Here is a 22,888-nt window from a genome sequence, read left to right on the forward strand (position 1 = left end):
CTCTACTCTAAAATTATGTAAAGAGGAACTCAAATATTTCATTAAAATACCATCATAAGAGAGCTTCCCCTGAACTGTGATGCGCCGCCCATAGAACAGCAGCTTTGAAAGTCCTTTCACAGAAAACTCACAATTAAAGTCCTTTTTAAAACTGCATACCTGGTGAATAGGGCTTATCTTGCTGATCTTCTTGAATTCGAACTTATTCACTCATGGAGCGGAAGCTGATGTAAAGATAACGAGGATCCACCGGAACGATACCTCGTAAGTAGGAGGAATGCTTTATAGCCTTGGATAATTTCCAAGTTTTGCCATTCGACCTGATTTAAAGGTAGCTTGTGGCGTTAAAATTCTCGCTTAAGCCGGTTTATACAAGTAATCAGGGATCCTTAATTCCGCTATTGGAAGATGCGCGCACGTTAATAATTCCACTTAAGCCTTAACATCAAAGCCAAAAGTCATTACCGAAAAGTTCGCCCTTATCCAAAATATGTCCCGTCGCTTATCCCGAAATTTCCTCACAAAGAAAAAGATGACGTTTCCTCATTCAATTGAATATACAAAACAGTATTATAAACTAAATCCTTTTCAAGTGCCAGCCAAAAATGCAAAGGTACACGAACCGCGTACTCCCCCTATTAAATTCTTGCACAAACTTCATCAGATTCACCCCCTTGTACTTTGGCATGCAAACAATCCACGATATAGCTTCATCAACTCTCTCAGCCAAACCAGGACTTCTCTTTACGTTGCCACGGTTGCACAAAGCTGGTGGTGAAGGTTGCTTGATATATAAATATATTTCTCATTATCCTTTGTTTTGACACAAGAAGGCATTTTTGTGTGTATAAATAGTCGAGGGTTGTTTTACAAGACCGCCGGCATCATCACATTCTTCACCAACTACCAGCAACAGTGGTGGCGTATTGGGAGAGAGATCCGATAGCACTGAGGATACGCAATTTCAGCTGAAATAGCAGAAAAGGAAGAGTCTTTGGGGGAGCTTAATTGGGAAACGGGCATTTGGAAAATATAAATGAGATACTGGTAGACTGGGGGAGGACAAGCAGGTCTCGCATTATGCACGCCCGACCTTTTAGTGTATGCCATACTATAAATTTTTAACGAGATACATCTGCCATTCTGATAATGTATACACAGTGCTTAATGGCTTATTCAAAGGTAAGGCAGTGTAATTACTTTGGTTTTTGCCTCTTCCTCTTTCGTTTCTTTGAAAATGAATTATAGTTTTCAGGGGAGGGGATAATGGATTTCCTGGCGTAAATCTACATGGGAAATTGGTGTAAAGTGGGTGTGATAGTGGCCTTGATAGATGTCCTTTCAACGATGTCCTGGGTAGATATTGGTATTTTCATCTTCCTTTGATTTGCAAATTTTTTTTCAGAATATGCTGCCAGTTGAATTAAGCGCATTCGCTCCTAAGCATGGTCCTTTTATTAGTTTTCCTCTTGTAGAAGCTGAAATATAAATGTATCTTAACACGAGGTAAAAACACATACATGGTGCAAACGGTAGGAAATAAGATAAGTTAAAACACTTATGATTGAAATGTATGTTTTTAGAAAGTAATTTTTTCCTTAGAAAGTTTTTAAAGATAAAAATAAATCTGATGGGCGGATAAGATGTGCTCTAAAATAGATATAGTGATGGATTTAAGTATTTAATTATAGAAAGCTCCTTTCTCATCACAGAAACAACATTTCAATCATAAAGAGTTTTTTGGTTCAGTTTTTGAGTAGAGGTGCGGATTTTCAAAACAGGGTTAACGGTGGCGAATCTATATATGCTCCCTGAAAAACGTTCCGAAGATATATATTTTTAGTACGTGAGAAGTGTTTTAAATTTTGATTCGAAGATTTAAATAAAAACAAACCAAATAAAGACTCGAATGAAAAACTAATTGAAATCTTGTTTCTGTGTTGTTAAAGGTTGTCTTCGTAAAACAACGGATGTGCATGCTGCCATCAGTATTTTGGAATTTGGACTGTCATTCTGCACCACACCACATCGAAACATATCAACAATGATGCCTTAGATTGATAGCACATACACATACACAAAGAAATGTTTTAAGTGAATAACAAAACCAAAAATAAATCTACAAAATCAAGACCAAAGAAATGATCATCGAGCCAGAAAGCCGGCGAACAAAATGCACGGGACCAGCAGAATCAAGGACTAATTACTAACCATTGACATTTTAACCGATAAGTTGAGTCCTCACACCAACAAGTGAGGGTCCACAAATCAAACTCACTGACTGAATCGTTTCCAACGTTTAGTAAAAAAAAAGCCGACAAAATGTCTTTCAAAATACCCGTGATAAATCTCGAATTCAACGAGGTGAAGGAGATAGTCTGGGAGAAGATCCAGGAGCCGCAGGCACAAAGAAAATTAGTCCTGGTCATTGTATCGATAGCATTACTTTTAGATAATATGTTGTATATGGTCATAGTGCCTATCATTCCGGACTATCTACGCTATGTCGGCGCATGGGGCGAAGAGGAGGTAGTAACAGGAGCACCAGTTTTAGTGGGAAATACAACAGTTCGACCAACGATAAAGACAGTGTCTCATCATGGCCAGGACTCAGCAACGGGGATTCTGTTTGCTTCGAAAGCCATTGTTCAGCTGATGGTTAATCCTTTCTCAGGGGCATTGATCGATAAAATTGGCTACGATATACCGATGATGATCGGTTTGACGATCATGTTCTTCTCAACTGCCGTGTTTGCGTGTGGACGAAGTTATGGTGTGCTGTTTTTTGCACGATCACTTCAAGGAGCCGGATCAGCTTTCGCGGATACATCAGGATTGGCTATGATTGCTGATCGTTTTACCGAAGAAAATGAACGGTCCAAAGCTTTGGGTATTGCGCTCGCCTTTATAAGTTTCGGTTGTTTAGTCGCACCTCCTTTCGGTGGAGCTTTGTATCAATTTGCTGGCAAGGAAGTTCCGTTTCTGATATTGGCGCTGATCTGCTTGCTGGATGGAATCATGCTGCTGTTGGTAATGAAACCGATAAAAGAACAGCTACTCCAGAGTAAAACTGTCCAGCAGCATGAAACAGTTCCGATTTGGAAGTTGTTGATGGATCCTTATATTGCTGTGTGTGCTGGAGCTCTAATGATGTCGAATGTAGCATTAGCGTTTTTGGAACCAACGATTTCTCTATGGATGGAAGACACTATGACACATGACAATTGGAAAATCGGGATGATATGGCTCCCAGCTTTCTTCCCGCACGTATTCGGAGTCATAATTACTGTAAAAATGGCAAAGCAGTATCCTCATCATCAGTGGCTGATGGCTGCTGGTGGTTTGGCGCTAGAAGGACTTTGCTGCTTCATCATACCCTTCTCTAGTTCATATAAAGTTCTGATGATTCCGATATGCGGAATCTGTTTCGGAATAGCTTTGATAGATACAGCTTTGCTGCCGACACTAGGATACTTAGTTGATGTTCGATACGTTTCCGTGTATGGAAGTATTTACGCTATCGCAGACATATCATATTCACTGGCTTACGCGGTAGGCCCTATTATAGCCGGAGGAGTTGTTGAAGCAATCGGCTTCACAGCACTGAACATAGGAATAGCATTTTCAAACCTTCTATACGTACCCGTACTAACTAAACTGAAACACATATATGACTTCAAGCCATTCGAAAACGAGGCAAACATTTTAATGTCTGATCCACCGAATAAGGAATACCAAACTTACACGATGCACGACCAACAACCAATCGATGGAGATTATAAGAATCATTTGGAGTACGGAAGGTATCAAGAGGATGGCAGTGGAATGCAAGAAACAAACCTGGACCAAGAACAAAATGGATATGTTCAACAAGGACAAAATATGGGATACCAACAACAAGGTCAGTACCAGCAACAATATCAGCCAGGCTACCAAGAGCAGGGAGGAATGTATCAACAGCAGCAGCAACAGCAACAACAACAACCCCAACAACCACGACAACTGCCACAACAGCCCGTGGCAAACCCCTTCCGACAGGGTGGCGATCAACAGCCGCAACAACAGATACAGCAACGCCATCCACAGCCTCCCGCACAACAGCAGGATCCATCTGCTGGGGGTGGTCGCGTTTCAAATCCCTTCCGGCAAGGATTTTAAGGCTCTTTCGTATATTCAAATCATGGTGTTCTATGTATGCGTTGTGTTTTTTGATAGGCTAACGATTTTATTTCGGATGGTAAGTAGATAGATTCGTTTTAAGGAAAGGGGTTTTGACTCAAATCAAATTCAGAGCCGGAGAATATTACAAAAATCAAAACGAGAAAGAGGCAGGCAAAGGTGGAATTATTGAGATGTGAATCTTTTTGATCGCTGGAAAGGTAAAAAAGCTGTAATTCGTATGGCAATTTCGGATGTAATCTGGCTCTGGGTGTAAAATACTCTCAGAACTCTAAACAAAACTCATTTCATGCTAGAAAAATAGATAAAAGTAGGGAGCAGAGAAAAGGCGCCCACAATATTTATAATGGAAATTCAAAATATTTTAAGGACTATGAGTTTGATTTGAAGTGAAATACGACATATTCTGTGAAAAGCAATTTTTTTGTTCCACTCGAGTTTTCAAACAATTTATTAAGCAAACCAAACTAGATAAAAAGCCGAACAATTTATAAGTGCATGGACTCAATAGATTACTTAAGATTTGAACTGATAGGGCATGAATAAGGTAATTTCTAAATTATATCTGCATTGTCAAGTGTGATTTACGGAAACATTGAAATGAAACGAATTAGATAATGCATTTAGCTAAAATCAAAAACAGTTGGGAGAGAAAAAAGTATAAACATTTAATTTAAGTCTTCATATTCAATTTACAATTTTATTTTCCTATCCCTTTTTTTGAACAGCGCGGTAGGAGTAAACAAATATCTTTATTGTCAAGTCTATCAACCTGCCAGTCACGCCGATTTCCGATCTAAGCATTTCCAACAAGGAACTACAACATTCCATTTTGGCGTTGCCTGGCTTATGCTAACGCTGAATCTAAGGCAGGGTCTCCAACGTCTTCTCTTTCTACCGCAGGCATTGCTTCTGTAAATTTTCGGGCTGCATCAACTTCATTACATGCCACACCCACAACAGTCTAGTGGGGTGAGCCACCACACCGAGCTCATAGATTTCTGCTTCGTATTGTCCATCTTCTTATATGGACCAAAAATTCTTTGGAGGATCCTCATTAGCTAAGAACCTGAGAGATCTCTGTAATATACAATAGGAACTTGATCCTCTGGTTAGACGTTTAAAGGGAAACAGTTTTTGAAAGCTGAAATATTGTAGCTGCCCAGAACCATCGTAACTATTACTGGCTATGATTTTCAACACCAGAAAGGAGAAGTTTTGAGCGCTTTCAAATTTGTAGCATCCTATCTTCATTGATTTCTATTATTCAGTGCTAGTAGATGTTGTTCCTTTTGCTTTCGTTTTTGGTACTGACGCTGCCATAATACAGTCCTTCTTGCCTTCATCATCACCGTCTACTTGGTCTGGTTAAAGGCAGATTATAGATTTCAGGGTGTTCCTGACATTATGTCAATATTATCAACGTAGACCAATAGTTGGGTGGTCTTGTAGAGAAGAGTGCCTTTCGAGCTCGTCTTTGCTTCGTGGATCAGTTAGGGTCAGTTTCTTAATTTTCATTAACCCAGATGTACCCAATATTCACATGAAGATCCCCTCGTTTCGTATCGACAGTGGAATTAGAATTTGTAGTTAATCCCAGGCCAATCTGACTTTAGAAGATAGGAAGTCATAGCTTTGGTCACTGTCTGATGGTTAGAAATACGGTTCTCTAAATCGGCGCCGAATGGCCTAGGAATTATTTCAACTACCTACCTCAACGCCAGTACCTTCAGCTGACTTGAATCCACCCTTAATTTTAAAGTTCTTTCATTTAATTCCGTATGCAAAAATTGCCTTCATTGTGTTGCCTGACGATAGTTTTGAATGAGTGCCAGCACTTCGACCTGATTATTGAGGTGTCCTTATAAACACGTGGTTAGAATCGGTTTACCGCTGCAGCTGAATTTATCCTTCGGCTACCTCTTATTTTACCTGAAGACCTAATGTAGATGAGTTTAATAGATAACGACTGACGATTTCGCCCGTGATAGAGGGAACTCATCAGGCGCTATTTCACCTTTGTCGTGGGAGCAGTTTGACTGTAATTGGTAGCCACCTGTGGGTTGTTTTTTGTTTTTTATTCAAAAAGTTGAAAAAGGTTTTTGTGGCAAAAGTTGAAAAGACTTTATAGCTCCTGTCATTGGAAGACAAAGCAGTCTTTGGATTTTTTAAAGCAATTTTCCAGCATTATTCTTGGCTACCATCAAAAGACTTCATACGCGTGTGGAAGATTGTTCTGCAGGAGCAGCAGGTTACAATTGATTTTCTAGTTATGGAGAAGGCAATTTGGTTTGTGCGAATTGCCTGCCTTTTCAGGTAGATTCTGCTCTAGATTTAATTTGCACTCATGTTGTTCTTGCAAGTAGATGTGCAAAAAGAAACCAATTTTATTTGCGCTACTCCTGGAGCAAGGGTGAAGCCATCAGCCGTAGATTTTGATATTTTGAAAACTGATTTTCAAAAAAAGAGCGCCCAATTTGTATTATGGCAGTCATATGCACAGCTCTAGGTTTCAAAATCACGGGAATTTAGTTCTTGCTAGCTTCTGACTCCATTGTCAGATTTGGTACGGCTTCCAACTATTTTCCCTCTTTCTTCTTCTCCTTCTTTTTCTTTGAGCTTTCTCCAGCTCATAGCGTCTGGTCACCTTTTTTCCCCTCGTAAGATCAATCAGGGAGGAATCAATTTATCAATCCCCTTCCACTTTGATGTGCAGACCAATCTTCGTGGCGAATTATCATTAGTGGGTAATATCGTAATATCGAAGACGTTCGTTTGCCATTCTTCGCCTTCATCACCGAGAGGCAATGGTCATTGTCTTTGTTGTACACCCAGCACTCGAAACTATAAAAAACTAGAAGGAGAATGATGTTGCAGTTGGTTGCAGGCGTTCGTTGGTAGTAAAGGACGCAAGTAGTGGAGTACTACTTCGTCCAGTTTCTTCTAACATTTGAAGCAATTTTATGATCTAGTTATGCATTGTCTGAGAGCATTTATTCGAGATAGTTAAATTGCTCAGTTCAGGTCACTGCCACTGACAGTGACAATAGCTATTTAATCGGGGCAGATTGAAAAAAAAAACTCTTTTTTATTCAGATTCATTCCCAGGCCGTGTGGTACCAGTCGATCATTCTACTTTTAGTGCAGTTAAGCGGGATCACCTTTGTTGTGATACGCTACGAAAGCATCATCTGCGAAAGTAGTGTGCGAGGGGATGATTGTATAATATCCCGCGTAATAGTGTCCATAGCAGGAGCAAAAAAGGAGTAATGAAAGGGCGTTTCCTTAGTAAACACCGAAAGAGGCGCAAAGCAGCCTTCATTAACGTGTCACTTTCCTAGCTCTGCTCTTTAGATAATGACGCTTAGCATACTAGGTCAGCTTGAGTAGCACGCCACCAAATACCCCCCTAGATCGCAAAGGCAATGTAACGAAAGCGACGTTTTCACGATATATCTTTACGAGTAACTTTGCTGTAGGTATTGTATTAGAATTCGGCTGTGCTAGGGGTAATTTGACCAACCGTCGAGGCTGATAATACTTGAGGATGAAAATTTGAACATTCTGAGGATCGGTAAAGATTTAATTCATTTAGGAAATAAGCGTTTCGTCTTAGACAATTTTTGACGCTTGAAAATCCTCATGTATCCACATACCTACCTGTGCACGTCACTAGCTTGTGGCCGAGAGATCCTGAGGATCTGCTTCTCAGTTTTGTCTAGGACGAGCAATGGCGTCTCCGACTCAAAAAGCAAAATTGGTAGTCGAGTATGGTAAAAACTCGCGGGAGTTGTGAAGTTACAACCGTGGATAGTAAGGAAATCCATTTTGGTTTGGTTCATATATAGTAGTTTTGTGCCCTAAAGTTTGCTGTATCTAGTTCCAATAAGAACAGTCTACAGGCTTTATATTAGTTTGCAGTGTGATCATCGGCATTCTCATCCTACAATTAGTAAGACTGAACTTTTGAATAATCCTTACTGTTCCAACGTCGCTCGCTGAGAAGCGTGATACATTCACACACGAGTTCATCCATGAACTCTTCTTTGATATTCTCAAACGGTTGTTATTCTTGAATACAGGGAGCGGGGTTCTTTTTTATCCAGTGATTTTCTCGCATCTTGCTATCGGCCGTAATGACTGAAATATGTCGAAATTTCACCAAAGGTAATTCTAAGCCTCTTTGAAAAGGTTGACAGGAAAATTCGTCATAGTCTGAATGGATACTACCGCGTTGTTAGTTGAAATATGATTGCTGCATCCCTGCAAGTTTTGCTATAATGATTGACCCAAAAGAAAGGTGGCTGTGAATTTCAGTTTTCGAACTTGGTGACAAAACATTTTCCGGCTCCTTTCAAGCTTTCAAGTCCCTGTCGTGAACTAGCTTGAATGAGATTTCCAGCGATATCGGCTATAGTTTTGGAACTAAGCGCGAAAAGCTAATGGAACTCATGTGATGACCCAAGAGAATCAATTTAAGACGGAATTCACACTGCAAGGTTCTGGAAAAGGCTACAAAAAAGAAGGCGCTTTAATGGGAAAATTCAATGGTAAACGGATTAAGTAGGACATAATAGGTGCCGCTACAAAAGCGGCTTACATTTACCCCCACGGCGGTCAAAAAAGTAAGAGATAATAACAATAAAATAAGAATTAATCTAGACTTGAGATTTTATAGTGGAAAATTAAAGTATTTAAATAACGTTAACGAAATTTGCGTTTTGTGTGCGTGGTCCATTCGTTTGGATCACGTTCGTAACTTTTTCGATCATAGCCCTGGCTTTGATAATGAACTTCTTACCGCGGGGCGGTACTCATTACCTTCGATTAACGGTCAGTACTCGGAACAATAGACAAGAGGCAATCAATTCTATATTTGGCTATGGGGGTAAAATTATAACGATGAAGCAAAGAAAATGCTGCAAAGAGAAAAGTCTCGAGAAGAGACACAGTACAAAAGATTTATTAATTTAAAACAATTGGGATGGGCTGGCTCCTTGTAGGACAAAAAACACCAACACTATAATAAAGTAAAAAACAATCTTCTGAAATTTTTAACATTCACGATGCAGATTAAAACTGAAAATTAAACCCAGTGTGTAATGGCGATGGTAGGTGACCCATGTTCACAGGTCATAATGGAGAGTGAACGGCTTGCCGATGATGCCCCTCAAACCAGATTGAGCAAATATTCAAGTGTATTGTACTTTAATTGGCATTAACAAACCAAGTCAGAGAAAGCAAGAGATCCCAAGTTGGGTAAACATCAACGACGGACTATTTTGTGCTTTAATTCACATTGCAGAAACCTTTAATGGCATACCATAAAATGGCAACCAATATCTAATAAGAAAAGAAATAGATTGGAGCTATATTTTGACCTGTTCTGCATCCATTTTGTTATCTTCATTATAGATTTAGTGTTATTCAATTTCGGCCAAAATATAACACATCGAAGAATGAAGGTTTCGAGAACAAAAACTCAACTACTTATCCATCTATATAAGACAATACTTTTTGTTTCTGTCAGCAACTTCAATTTTTGAATCTAAACCTTATATTCACGTTTATTGATATTTCTCTTAATTTTATAGCAATAATTATGCAATAATAATAATTTAAGTTACGCTTTGATTCAAAAAGTACTATTTGTCTTGAGTCGAAAAGCATGTTAACATCTACAAATATTCTCTCTTTTGCATAGATACCCTATCAGTTCAAATTAAAAGTTTTTCATTGATGACATTGCAGATCTAAGAGATTATAATTTAAATAAAGTAAATATTTATCGCTGCTATTAAATAAAAAGTAAAGAAGGAAACTATTTCTATCTGTGATAGAATTCATTTAATGTGTATTCATTGTTCACTGAACAAATATATTTTAGTTTACGTAAAAATTAAACAACAAGAGCAAAAGTTTTCATATTAAATATCAACTTACGTGAAATTAAATATCAAACATATATTTCACATCAACTATCCTATCTGTCCTTAAATTGTTCCCCTTCCTTATAATCTCTTTCGATTAACTTAAATAAAAACAACCCAAGAAACAAACAACTAGTTGTCCATATTTGACACTGATAAACAAACTACGTATATATAAATAGAACCATACATCCGAGTTTAACATTTTATCTTATATTATAGCTATATATACATATATGCTATTTTGAGCATTCAAAAATGCATAGAGGAAGTTTTAAAAGTAACGGAAATATTTTAAAATAGTGGACAACTTCTGGTAAATGAAGAAAACTTTGTGGGTATTTTTATATTTCATTGATTATTGTGAAGAAAGCTTTGAAATTTTATGTTTACATAAATATCAAATGCAGCCTAAAATTATTAAAATAAAAGTAAAAACTAGTTTTTGTTGATAAGAAATTGTAAAAATATTAGTTTGATTTTTCAAATATCCGATGCCATTTGAAATGTACAGAAAAAATGGTTATTTAAATTTATCAAAAATAGCGAAAGCTGTACAAGAAATATAAGTATTTAGGGCTATGTAATTAAGTATACATAATTTAGGTATACATGTATATCAGAAGCAGATAGAGTCGTATTATATCTGTATAAAGAACAAAGTTTTACTCAAACTATTATACATAAACATAAATATATAGGTATATAAATATTGAATAATATAAATTAATAAGATTAGGACAAGTCGTTGACTAATCATATTATGTAAAACTACATCAATATCGCATACATATCAATTAAAGTTTGCACAAAATTCGGGTGTAGTTGGAGTAATATTTAGGTTGGTCAACGATGTAAATATTATATACATAAAATGATTTTTTTGTTGTGATTTTGAATATATTTTATTTGTGTTTGCAAAAGGCAAGTTGAGGAATATGGAGCCGGTTTCATGTGAGTTATTCTATTAGACATTAATTTTAATATTGAAATTCATTTTAATTTGGCGTGATATGGGATTTAAGTGTTTAATTAGTCTAAAATAATGTCCTCTACTTGACTCTAAAAACAGTCAAGAGAGGGTAACGATTTGACGGGGGACATTTTGACAAGATATTTTTCCTGAGAATAATTATCCATTTGCCATTTTTGTATTACCCATTTATTACGGTCAAAGCGAGCGTCAAGGTGAATAATAATAGTCTCTTTCGCTTCCAATTGTTTCCATAATTTTACCGGTAGACAGTTTTTTTTTTTTGAATTGTGATCGTAAGATTGTTCATTGTTCTCAAATATAAAGTGAAATGACTAAATTTCGAAACGCAAGTTCACAATGTTGCCTTCTTTATTTGTATAGCAATGCGTCATAAAGTTACTGTCCGCAATGATCAACCTACACAAAAACCAGTTCTTTGTCAGCCTCGAGATTATTAGAGAAATTTATCAGAGACTGAAACTACTTAATAGACCAGACACCAATGCCTATGGAAATAAGAAAAGGGAGGACACATATCAATCCTGTCTCCCATCTTATGACGAAATTACTAATCTATACTAAGTGCACGTAGTCCAACATATACCTGAAAAACTCGGACCAACCCCTTTTCTGTAGCTGATTTAATCGCGGTTGAAGCGGTCGTTGTCCCTATCCCCACTCGATATAAAATCTGTCATCTCCTAGAAATGCACGCAATCAAAAAAATTACTCTTTCTTGAATGTAGAGTGGGTGTTGGTAAAAGTGGTTTTTATATATCCACATTAATGCCAATCGAGCTTTTCTTGACAATCCGATTATGAAATCCCTTTTAAATTTGCAACTGATCTTCGATGCATTTTGGTCGGAATATTAAGGGAGAACTGATTATGAGCTTTAGTTTTTTGCTGTAGTTTTGCTCCTCCCTTTCCTCCCAGCTTAACGATTATTACTGATAGTTTGCTCTTTTCACGACTCAGCCTAGAGGCATGACTTTCGAGGTGCGCATCTCGAACCATTTTTACTTTAAGTATTCTCTACTGACAAGTCGAAGATGGTCTCTGCAGTCGAAGCACTGACATTCTGGGATACCCACAATGTAGCCCAGTCGTATGGTTTTTCAGGATTCGCCTGTGTATTCCAAGCAAAAACACCAGCGATACCAGAGGCATGTGGATGGCTGAGGCATGAGCATGGCCGACAGCTGAGCGGGTAGCTTCCTTAGGGTTCCCGGTCCTAGCTGCATGATAGTTCCTCATCGGATACAATCTACGTCCCCTTGCGATTGTGAAAGGTGGAATCTACTGACATTATTTGACAGCCGTTGGCTCCAAATGATAATTCCTCACAACCTGCGGTATGTCAGAGAGGATCTGACCCTTGTGGGAGGGTGCTACCCTTTGTAGATACTACGAGTTGGGTCTGACGATCTGAGGCGACTAAATTCTGCTCTCCTTGTCCTTCCCATAGCGTCACATTCTTAGTAGTGTGTAGTTTCAAAATGGTGCACTTTGAAGGCGCCTGTCGGTGCTGTCACTTGTATCTATCAGCTATCGATTACCTTAACAGATGTTCTGGAACACGTGTTGCTACTTGCTTTGCTGTTCAATGTGGCGCTTGAACTTAAGGCTGTTATAAAATTCAAACATGCAACGTAATTGGCAAATTTTCCACAGGTTTTTGCTGTTGGAATAGAGGCTGGTCTAGGCACAGTTTTCCACATTTAACTGTCCCGCATTTTGCTTAGGTGTCAGAGATGCCTGAAACTTCAAAAGTGTTGCAATAACAAGTCGAATTTTGATACGACAATGCAAGTATTGTCCTAGTGGAAATTTTCAATTTTTTCAATGGTGTGAGTCAAGAGGTTTTTTGGGATTTCTTTTAAATTAATATATGTAGATGTATAGTTTGATCAAGAGTCTAAAAGTTGCGCTCTGCTAAGCCAACGACCAGAAACGATGATTTTGTGGAATATGCGGACATACAAATTGTGGCAATGTCAGATACTGTGACGTTTGGGTATCAGTACCTTTTGAAACCTTCTTGCAGCAGTGTTATTGTGGAACTTTACGCTATACATGGTGTTAATGCACTCTATCTGATTTACGTTGCGAGTATGTATCCACGATGATCAGGAGATAATGTCAAATGATTTATCTCCTGTAGTCTATATGAATGCGCTGATAGTGTTCTTCGATCTGGGATGTTATGATGCTTCGGGGTGGATAGAGTTTGAAGTTGGTTAAATTTGCTCTCAGGAGTTGTTCGGTATACATGCAGATTGTTTTTTATGCATATGCTTCATATCCAATCCTCCAAGAACCTCCAGCAAAAATCTTTTGGACACAACTTGGCACCTTCTCGAGGATGAAAAGTTGTGAACTTTCAAGGTGGGACCACTGTTAGTCGTAAATCTAAACCCTGAATTTTTGCTTTGTCTCATCGCCTTGAGGATTTTCTTTGATTGCTCCTCGACTAGAGCTTCCCGTTGAAATAGCTTGATGCACTTCGAAATTTATTACCTAGGTATTAATGCCATAATGCCATTTCAATCAATACTCTAGACAGGAAGTTGACGATCGGCTTTTTGACCCTTCTCCTAAATTTTCATTAGAATCGTGCCAAGGGTTGGGTGTTGGAGTAATTCCGGTCCGTTTTTGTGAATGCTGTTGACTCAGATGTAATGAATCATTCTTCACCGTCGATCATATATGACAGGGATGCAGGAGCCCAAAACGGTTTATATCAAATGTTAGTTGACCCTATAGTCGAAGACCGAGAGGATGAGGACTCAACTGCTTACGATTCTCTCCTTCCGTCAGTTGAAAGGGTTTCCGCAACCTGGATTTTATTTCAGGGTGGAGCTCGAGTAGGGTGGACAACTATGGTCTGAGCGCTCAAGGGCTTCGCCTCTCTTCCACCTCGTATACATACACATGTATTGATTGCCAAAACAAGAAAGTGGTGTCAAAGTTGTACATAAAGGAACCAACCAACTAATTTAAAAACTGATATTTTGTTGTAACCAAAAAAATCTTGATGAAACTATTATAACACATTTACTGTAGTTTCGGAACTGTATAAGTTTTCGGGACTATATTAATTTTTATACATTCATTTTAAATTATAAGTAACCGCCCACTAATTTGAGTCCCTAACTGAATTTCACTCAAAATTCTCCGAAACAGTATCCATATTCCATGATTTAATACTTTTGGAAACCAAAAACCATTTTTAACGTAAGACACAACCAAGGTAACGATACATATCAGAATCAAATGATTCGCCTGTAATTACCAAAGTGATATTAAAACTATTCTAATTATAAGATCATTTATATATATACATATACATATATACATATGTACAAAGTTCTATAGATATCATATATAATCCGAACTATATTAGCTGCAGTTGTTCATATATCATGCAACTACTTTACTTTCAATACTCATCAATTTCGTATTATATTCGGACATTGAAGAATGTACAAAATTATTTACAAATTTTGCTTTTATATACATGGTCTAAAGCTATACATACATTGTAGTTTAAATACATAAGTAGAATGCACTTGCATAAAGCCTCATATTAAACACAGTTCTGTCGTTTGGATATCAATTAAATAACTCGTCAATTTTTACTGAAACAAACAAACATATCGGTGTAAAGTGGCTACTTTGACATATATTGATATTGTACAAATATTGAAGTGTAAATTTACATACTTTTAACAGAACTCTGTCCATGTTTCATCCCGCAAAAAATATTTAAGTAATCCCTTTTTTAACAATATTAGTTTTTTAGGACCCTTCATATTTTATCTGGTTGAAATGGCTCCTCATAAAATTATAATAACGACATAGATCTTCTTTTTTATTCAAACATTTCTGTTCTAACTATCCTCAAAATCATATGCTACATCAAACATATTGCGAGATGAAAAAGAAAAATATATAAATACATTAATATCAGCAATTAAAACTCATATGCAAAAAATGAAATCTCCCATCAAAAGATATCAATTACATTTTACAAAAAAGGAAAAATGTTGTATAGTTGTTAAATGTGGTAAATATGTTATATATAAAGAAATAAATTTAACAACTATCAACAATTCAATTATATACATACATAGAAATAAAAATATAAATATCAACATAGTATATCGAATATATGTATATCCTCGTATTATGCAAAATATTGTAAGAAAATTAACTGAATTAAGGAACTAAGCGGACAAAGTTTTTTTAAATAAATATATTAAAATAAATAAAACATGATTTTTCATGAATATAAATATATACTCCCAAATAGATATTATTTCCAATGATTTTCAAGAATAATTTTTAGAAAAAGTCACTGTATATTTGAATCGAAAAACAAGCAATAACCAAAGATATCAAATCGATAGCATTGTACCCATTACCATGAAAAATTTTGAGGTTTTAGGATTTCGATTGCTTATGATTTTTAATTGTATATAGAAACTTAGTCTAGTATAAATCACATCATTTCAGTATATAAGATAGTTAAATAGAAAATTGGCAAAGCTACAAATATGGAGTAACTATTTGGAATGATATAAATAAACTAAAAATTATTGTATATAAACTTTACGGGTTACTAGAAAAGTAGTTTTTCAGTAAATATTATATTTCGAAAAAGTACATTGACTTTAAATTTAAAATTTGATCCAGTTTATTTTACGTCATATTTATAATTTTAAATAAACGAAGTAATATCTGAGAATAAAAGCTTACGCGGCAATAACATTTTTATTTAAAAATGTGAAGTATTATAATTTTTTTGGTTATAATTCATTAGACACGGCTTATTTGCACTCACTGTGTTTAAAACGAGAAAAAAAAACAAAGTTCTTCCATTAAGTTATTGAATTCAATTTTTTCTCTCAGGTGCGCATTTCGGTAGTTGTGATGATGAAGCGATGAACGCGTATAGCTACCGAAATGCGTACTTGGGAGGAAAAATAGAGGTCACTAAATTAGAGGAATTTTGCTTCTTTTTCTTTTGATTATATTTTGCATTCTTTGCCTTTAGTATTTTTCCGAAATTGTACAGGATTAAAATGTAAATATATAAATAATTACCATTGGTTTTAGTAAAATTATATTCCATTTAGAAAATTTATTGAACTTTATTATAAATATCAATTTTCCGTTATAAATAGTTACTCCTAACAAGAAGCATCCCATATATTATACAATATAATCTCTGCTATAAAATAAAACCAAAGAAAACCAAAAATTTTTTGTGTTGCGCTGTTTCAAAAAGCAGTAGGGCAACAGAAAATTTAGGTAAAACAATTGATAACTGCTAATAAGAAACATTTAAACAATAAGAAACGCAGCACCAGTTCATAAAAATGAAACATCAAATCATCAACATTACAGAAAGGATTTATAAATTGTTAATACTCATGTGAAAATGATGCCGGCAATGTGTAATAAAGGGGTAATATTTTAAACTATTCAAAGCAAATTAGTGAAAATTTATACTCTTAATTACCACTTAGCTTAGGATAAAAGCTTTTAAAACACGTATTGGGAGCAGGCTATAATATATCACAAGAAGGTAAAAATGAAATAAGAAACAATAAAATAAGAGATGAAAGCATCATAAATATTAAACATTTAATAAGAAAAAACTTGAGCATAATGTACTGCTAAATAAAACTTAGCAAAATAGGAGAAAACAAATGTAGGTAATACATTATAAGATTTCTAAATGTAAGTAAGTATGACTAAAAACTAGTGAAGCTGTTAAATGTATACACACGACTTAGCTGTATTTTAAATGAACTGTTTTAACTTTCCAACCATTATCTGTATTATTATTATTACTAAATGATTAAAATAACTATTGTTCGATTTTCATCTGTTACTGAATCATTTTCATAACATTAGAAGAAAAAAAGTCATCAATTCATTCTAAAAACATCACTGTCAATTTCTATTTCAATTATCAGTTCTCATCGTGCATCCATTCTTCATCAATTAATAATCATCGCGACAGATAAATGTTCTATATAACTCCTAAAAGTGAAGGAAACAACAGAGGTAAACCAAAATAAAACAAAAACTCTTAAATGAAAAAAATAACAACGTATTATCCATAATGATTAAAATTCCAGAGAAATATAAAGAGTTCAATGTTAGTTAAAGTTACGAATGATTATTTAAAAAAATAGGTATTATCATAAAAATGAACAAAAAAAAATGATTTTAACGGGAATCAAGCAAAACTTTCTATTTAATTTAATATTCAATCGATAGTTTTAAATAATGTTCAAAAACGTTCATGAAATTGGTATGATTCGATGAGGATAATAAAATGGAAATAGATTAAAGAAAAAACATAATTACACTGTTGAAGGGAAAGAAATAAAAGCATGAAAAAGTAAGAAAAGACAAAAATCATGTATGATGCTATGACTATTAAAACTGTAATTGTTAACCAAAATATAAGGTTTTTTATTCCGCGAGAATCAAATGGTAAGAAGACAATAACGCATTTATTTGATGAAAGGTGCATTGGTGCGATTATTTTCCTAGTAAAGGTGTAGTTCATAATTACTCTAAAGTGCCACCCCTCGTCTGTTTGAATTTTCTTTTTTCACCTTCGTCCCTTGTGCTATCGCGGGCGGCTTGTCTAAATGTTCGGCACTCCTCTCGGTCATAGGCTTGGTTCAGGTCGAGGCTCCCAAATCCCCATCTAGTGCTTCCTAAATGAACTAAACATTAGGCTAGAATGGAATTCCTCTCTTGAAATCTATAATCAATTTTAAAATTTTTTGAAAAGGATATTAGAAAACTATGTGCCAAATAACTATCCGGTGCTAATCGAAAAATTTTGTAGCTTTAAATACCCTATACAAAATCTGGGAGGATTCCAGAATGCTCGAGGATGTAAAAACTGGTATATATTACTAACAAGATTGCACTCCAACCTCCAACCTCTCCTCTACGAATGCCAGCCGCGATTACCTTTGTGGACCAAATTAGAGAGTTAATTATCCCACAATTACTCGAAGAAGCGAAATTGTCTTCAATCAGAAAAATGCTCGCCTACACGTTGCTTAATTCAGCCGGTTCGACTGGAAAATTCTTCCCCATCCAGCATAAGTAGTCCTGATAATGTCACATACGATTTTCACCTATTTCAATTGTTGCAACATTTGAAGTATTCTGGGGGCAGGGGAAGAACTACTGTTACCTTGGGAACGTAAAAGAATATTTAAAAATAATGCTCTACAAATAAATAGTTTCTTTTCAATAGCGTAGATAGTATTTATAAGACTGACTAGGCTAGATAGCTCTCGAAACCATTCAACATCAACAACGGTTTAAGATGAGGGGATGCCCTATCATGCTCTTTAACCTGACCCTGAAAAAAAGTGATCCGGGATGCTGATGTTAATACAAGAGGCACCATCCTCTTCAAGTTCGCCCAACTACTGGCCTACGCTAACGATATTGATATTATGGGAAGAACGACCCGAGAGGTACAGTCTACGTTCATCCAGATCCAGGTGGCGCGAGATCTCAGGCTGCACATTAATGAAAGCAAGATGAAGTACATGGTGGCTGCGTCAGCACCAAAAACCAAAGAACGAAAAACATCGAATCGCACTGGTCAAACGAAAACAATAAAGATAGGCGACTACAACCTTGAGATCGTTGAAAATTTCTCCTATCTCGGAGGCCTGCCAACATGAGGATGGACGATTCCGTAGCCTACATAACTTCCGATTCAACAGGTTGCGGTGGCGGGTCACCTAATCCGTATGGATAAGGATGATCCGGCTCGGGAAGTCTTCCTATAAGGGCAATGTCTTTGGTTGAAAAAGAGGACGAGGCACACCCTGCCTGAGATATAGCGATGGCGTAGATTGGGATGCCTGACAGCTTTCAGGGATATCGAATTGGTGGACCCCGGCGCAAAACCGGAGTGTCTTGAGCTCCTTACTAAGGCAGGCTTAGACCGAATACCGGTTGAATTCCCCACGCACTTCTATTTGCATCATGCGCCTTCTTCAACATTCTTCTTTGTCTTTCTTGCAATGAATTGTCTTTGAGCTTGATTTTTAAGGTTTTGTGTGAAACCTAGTTTCTTGTTTGTCTGTACGCAGCAATTTTATATGCACAATTGGCGTCATTTCTGTAAGTTAAGGAGCTACATGCGAAAAAGAAATGCACTTTTCTTCACAGAACATCATCTGAGGTATTGAATGAAAGATTTTTCTACATTAATTGAAAAATAAGGGTGCTACAACTCAAAGCGTGCGCACTTTGAAGTGAAATAGAGCCCATTTTCGGAAATTAATCAACCAAAAATTTTGTTGAAAATCAGATTACTTATAAAATTCAGGTCTCGGAACATACGTTGATGTATTTTGTGACTATACTATAAATATCAAATAACTTTATCCTGATAATGTAAACAACATGAAACATAATGCAACATGTGATATTGGAAAGTCTGGTCGAAACCGTACTATTAGTAGCAAGTTAACAATAGGTAAAGTTATCATTTACGTGCAAACTTACTATACGCTAACATATCATATGAGTTTGGAATAAAATTGAAGCGAAAAGCCCGAAATACGTTGAATTAAGCGCCTATATACATAAAAGATGAGAGTATTCTTGCTAGCTGTAAAACGCCGCTAATCTGAAGTTTATCATATAATATTCGTTACTTTACCAAGTATTACAACACTTCTTCCTTTTCTTCCGCCTTTGTCCCGTCACAAACGGGGTCGGCTCGTCGTGATCGATTTCGCCTGATCTGGATGCAATCTCGAGGTTTCTGAATCCCCATCCAGGGCATCAAGCGACCGTTGTTTCGGCCCGCCTTTTGGTTGTTTTCCATTGACTTCGATGTTCAGACCAATTTTGGCAAGTCAGTTCTCGTTAGCGCGAATTACGTGACCATACCATCGAAGACGCTTCTCTCGCAGTTTTTCCACGATCGGTTCAACCCCATATGGATCGCAGACATCCTCATTCCGGATGTGATCAAAACGTGTCATGCCACTAATCTAACGCAACGTCTTCGTCTCCATTACCGCAAGACGCCGTTTATTATCTTTTATAGTCGATCAACACTCAGAACCATAGAGAGCGACAGAACGGACGACATTGTGGTAAATTTTAGATTTGAGACGTTCGCTGATATTCGATAACAAAGAAGACCAATTGTGGAATGCTACTACATCCAGGGCGGGGGGGGAGGTCGACAGTGACCAGTGAGAATTACCACTATGATTCGCAGGTTCTTTTTGATGAGTTTTAATCAATCCTTTATGCACATGGGTTCGTATCCACTAATAGCACCCTGGAGTGCTCCAGAGTATCTAGACCTTCTTGGACGAGTCGAGTTTATTCCGTCTCTCAAGGCATTGCCATACCAGTTTAGAGTTCACCTGGTTGGACCTAAGTGCCTTGATCACTGCTTAGTTAACGGTGAAAATAGTGAGCATAGTCATGTTCTGCCCCCTGTAGTTTCTTTGAAGATTAAAGAAGCACATCTGTCAGTGGCGTATATTTCCGCCTGCAACATGCTAGTGTACCCGCCCATTGGCTCAAAGTACATTTTCGTTGGATCAATAACACCGGTACCCGCTCCCTCTGCCGTGAGGGATCCGTCAGTGTACCAAATAATCAGTTACTGGTCTAAGCTCTATATCCCAGCCACGCTCTCCCAATTTGCCTTGTTACGCCAAGGTATTTCAAACTTCCTATCAAAGTGAAACCTCGTTGTCATGTATCAGTATGAGTAATTCGGGATACCGCCTAGAAAAAATATCAATCTTCCTTCGATTTAGGCAGCTCCCCGCCTCATTCATACTACCGGTCATCCTGAATATTGCCCCCTTGCCTACATTTGTATGTGCAGATCGAGAGGGGTTAATCCCAGAAGGACCCCCAGGGATACCGTCGGGCATGTCTTCATTGCCCCACTGATACCCACATAAGCCAGTCTTTGGAGCTTGTGTAATTCCTTGACTTGTGTGCTGAGTTCAGTTCTTTCTGCCCAGATTACCGCTGGATAGGTAATCATTGGACTTACTATTGCAGTATATATCCAACGTAGTATCTTCGGACTGCAATCCCATTTTTTTCCTGCTATGGACATACAAGTCATGAGGGCCTCGTGGCTTTCCGACAAGTGTTTCCGACATGTATCTTCCAGAGTAATTTTCTGTCTAGTGTAATTCCCAAATATTTGACCTCTGTTTCTCGTTTCACCTCCATATCACGTAACCTTATGGCTCTCAGGGGATCAAGCTTACGTCTCCTAGTGAGTGGTACTATGGGGGTTTTGGCTGTATTGATCCGCAGTCCCACCTTCCTGCACCAGCCACTAGCAATACTTAGTCCAGTTTGGATTCTATCACATTGGGTATCTTCATATTTGCCCCTATATATGTTATTAGAGCACTTGTATTCAAGTATTTGCTAGCACGTCTCGGAGTTCGTCCACTACCATACTCCAGATACGCGGCGATAGTACCCCGCCCTGTAGACAACCTTGAGTAGTGTTCATGACAATGTCGATACTTCTATTTGCCTGCTTTCTAGTATTTTGCCCATTCAGAATGCCAGGGTGTTTCCCACTCCTTTGCGGCTCAGGACATCTTGTATCTCTGTGTGCGATGTGTTGTCGAATGCTCCTTCGATATCCAAAAACGCGCACAGTGCAATTTCTTTTGTTTCTATGGCATCCTGTGGTACTTCCAGCTGATACAGAGCAGTTTCAGGTGACCGTACTGCCCGGTAAGCGTATTGACAGCGATGTAGGGGATTACGCTTTAGAACGTTAGTTCTAATATAGTTGTCCATGACCTTCTCCACTGTTTTGAGTACGAACGATGTTAGGCAAATTGGTCTTAGGGTAAAAAGGATGCTTTTTGCCTGCTTTCGGAATAAAGACCACTTTTGTCCGTCTCCATGCTCTTGGTATATAGCCCAGTGCTATGCTACCCCTTACCACCCTCAAGACTCTAAGATGATTTCTAGGTCTCTCTGGATTAGTGCTGGGAAGATGCCATCTACTCCGGGTGATTTCAGTGGTTTAAAAGTTCCCCCTGCTCACCTTACCCTAGCTTCTGAGCATTACCTCTTTTGCTAGTTTCCAGTTCTCCTTTTATTCGTTGTTGGGGTGTCAGGCAGAATGTTGTCGCCTGCCACCGTGGGGTAGGACCCCGGGAAATGAGTTCTGAGAAGCAGGTGTACCCTGTCCTCCTCATTGTCGGTAAATGTTCCATCTTCCTTCTTCAAACACACAGAGGATATTGTCCCCTCTTTCGCTACAGCCTTGTAAAGCCTGGTTGCTTCTGTGATCTGTTCGATCCATTCACAGAATTCCCTGAAGCTGTTCCATTTTGCCTCCCTGAGAGCGTTGCTATACGCAGTCAGTGCATTTTTGCACCCCCGCCAGTCCGCGATTTGTTTTGCCCGGTTGTCATTCTGGCCAGGTTCCTGTTCCACCATAGTACATCCCTTGATAACTTAACTGTCTTAGCCGGACAGCTGGCGTCAATGACGACTATGTTGAGGTTTTCCACTACTGTTTCTTGTTCCAATTCCCTCCTGATGTCACCGCCCCCTAGAAGGTGGGCAATGTTGTTGCTCAAGTGCGTTGCATAGGATTCCCAATCCGTTCTCCTGGGATTCCTTATTATTTTTTTCTTAGTGTGCCCTTTACCCCTTTATCACAGTGCTCTCTTCTTACTGTATTTCGGGAACCAACTTTCCCGATCGATAGAGAGTGGTACCA

At 37.6% G+C, this 22,888-nt stretch overlaps 2 protein-coding genes across 2 annotated transcripts in view; both read left to right on the forward strand.

Moving 5' to 3' along the window:
- The window catches only part of LOC119658482 (vesicular acetylcholine transporter), a 69,586-nt gene extending 52,020 nt beyond the window's left edge, over positions 1-17,566 (forward strand). Inside the window, exon 2 of the mRNA XM_038065927.1 lies at positions 1,950-17,566. Coding sequence (XP_037921855.1) covers positions 2,323-4,158 — 1,836 coding nt within the window. The 5' untranslated portion in view covers positions 1,950-2,322 and the 3' untranslated portion in view covers positions 4,159-17,566. The remainder of the gene's footprint in view (positions 1-1,949) is intronic.
- The window catches only part of LOC119658483 (choline O-acetyltransferase), a 185,353-nt gene that overhangs the window by 52,002 nt on the left and 110,463 nt on the right, over positions 1-22,888 (forward strand).

Source organism: Hermetia illucens, chromosome 5, assembly GCF_905115235.1.
Source record: "Hermetia illucens chromosome 5, iHerIll2.2.curated.20191125, whole genome shotgun sequence".
Classification (NCBI taxonomy): Eukaryota; Metazoa; Arthropoda; class Insecta; order Diptera; family Stratiomyidae; genus Hermetia; species Hermetia illucens.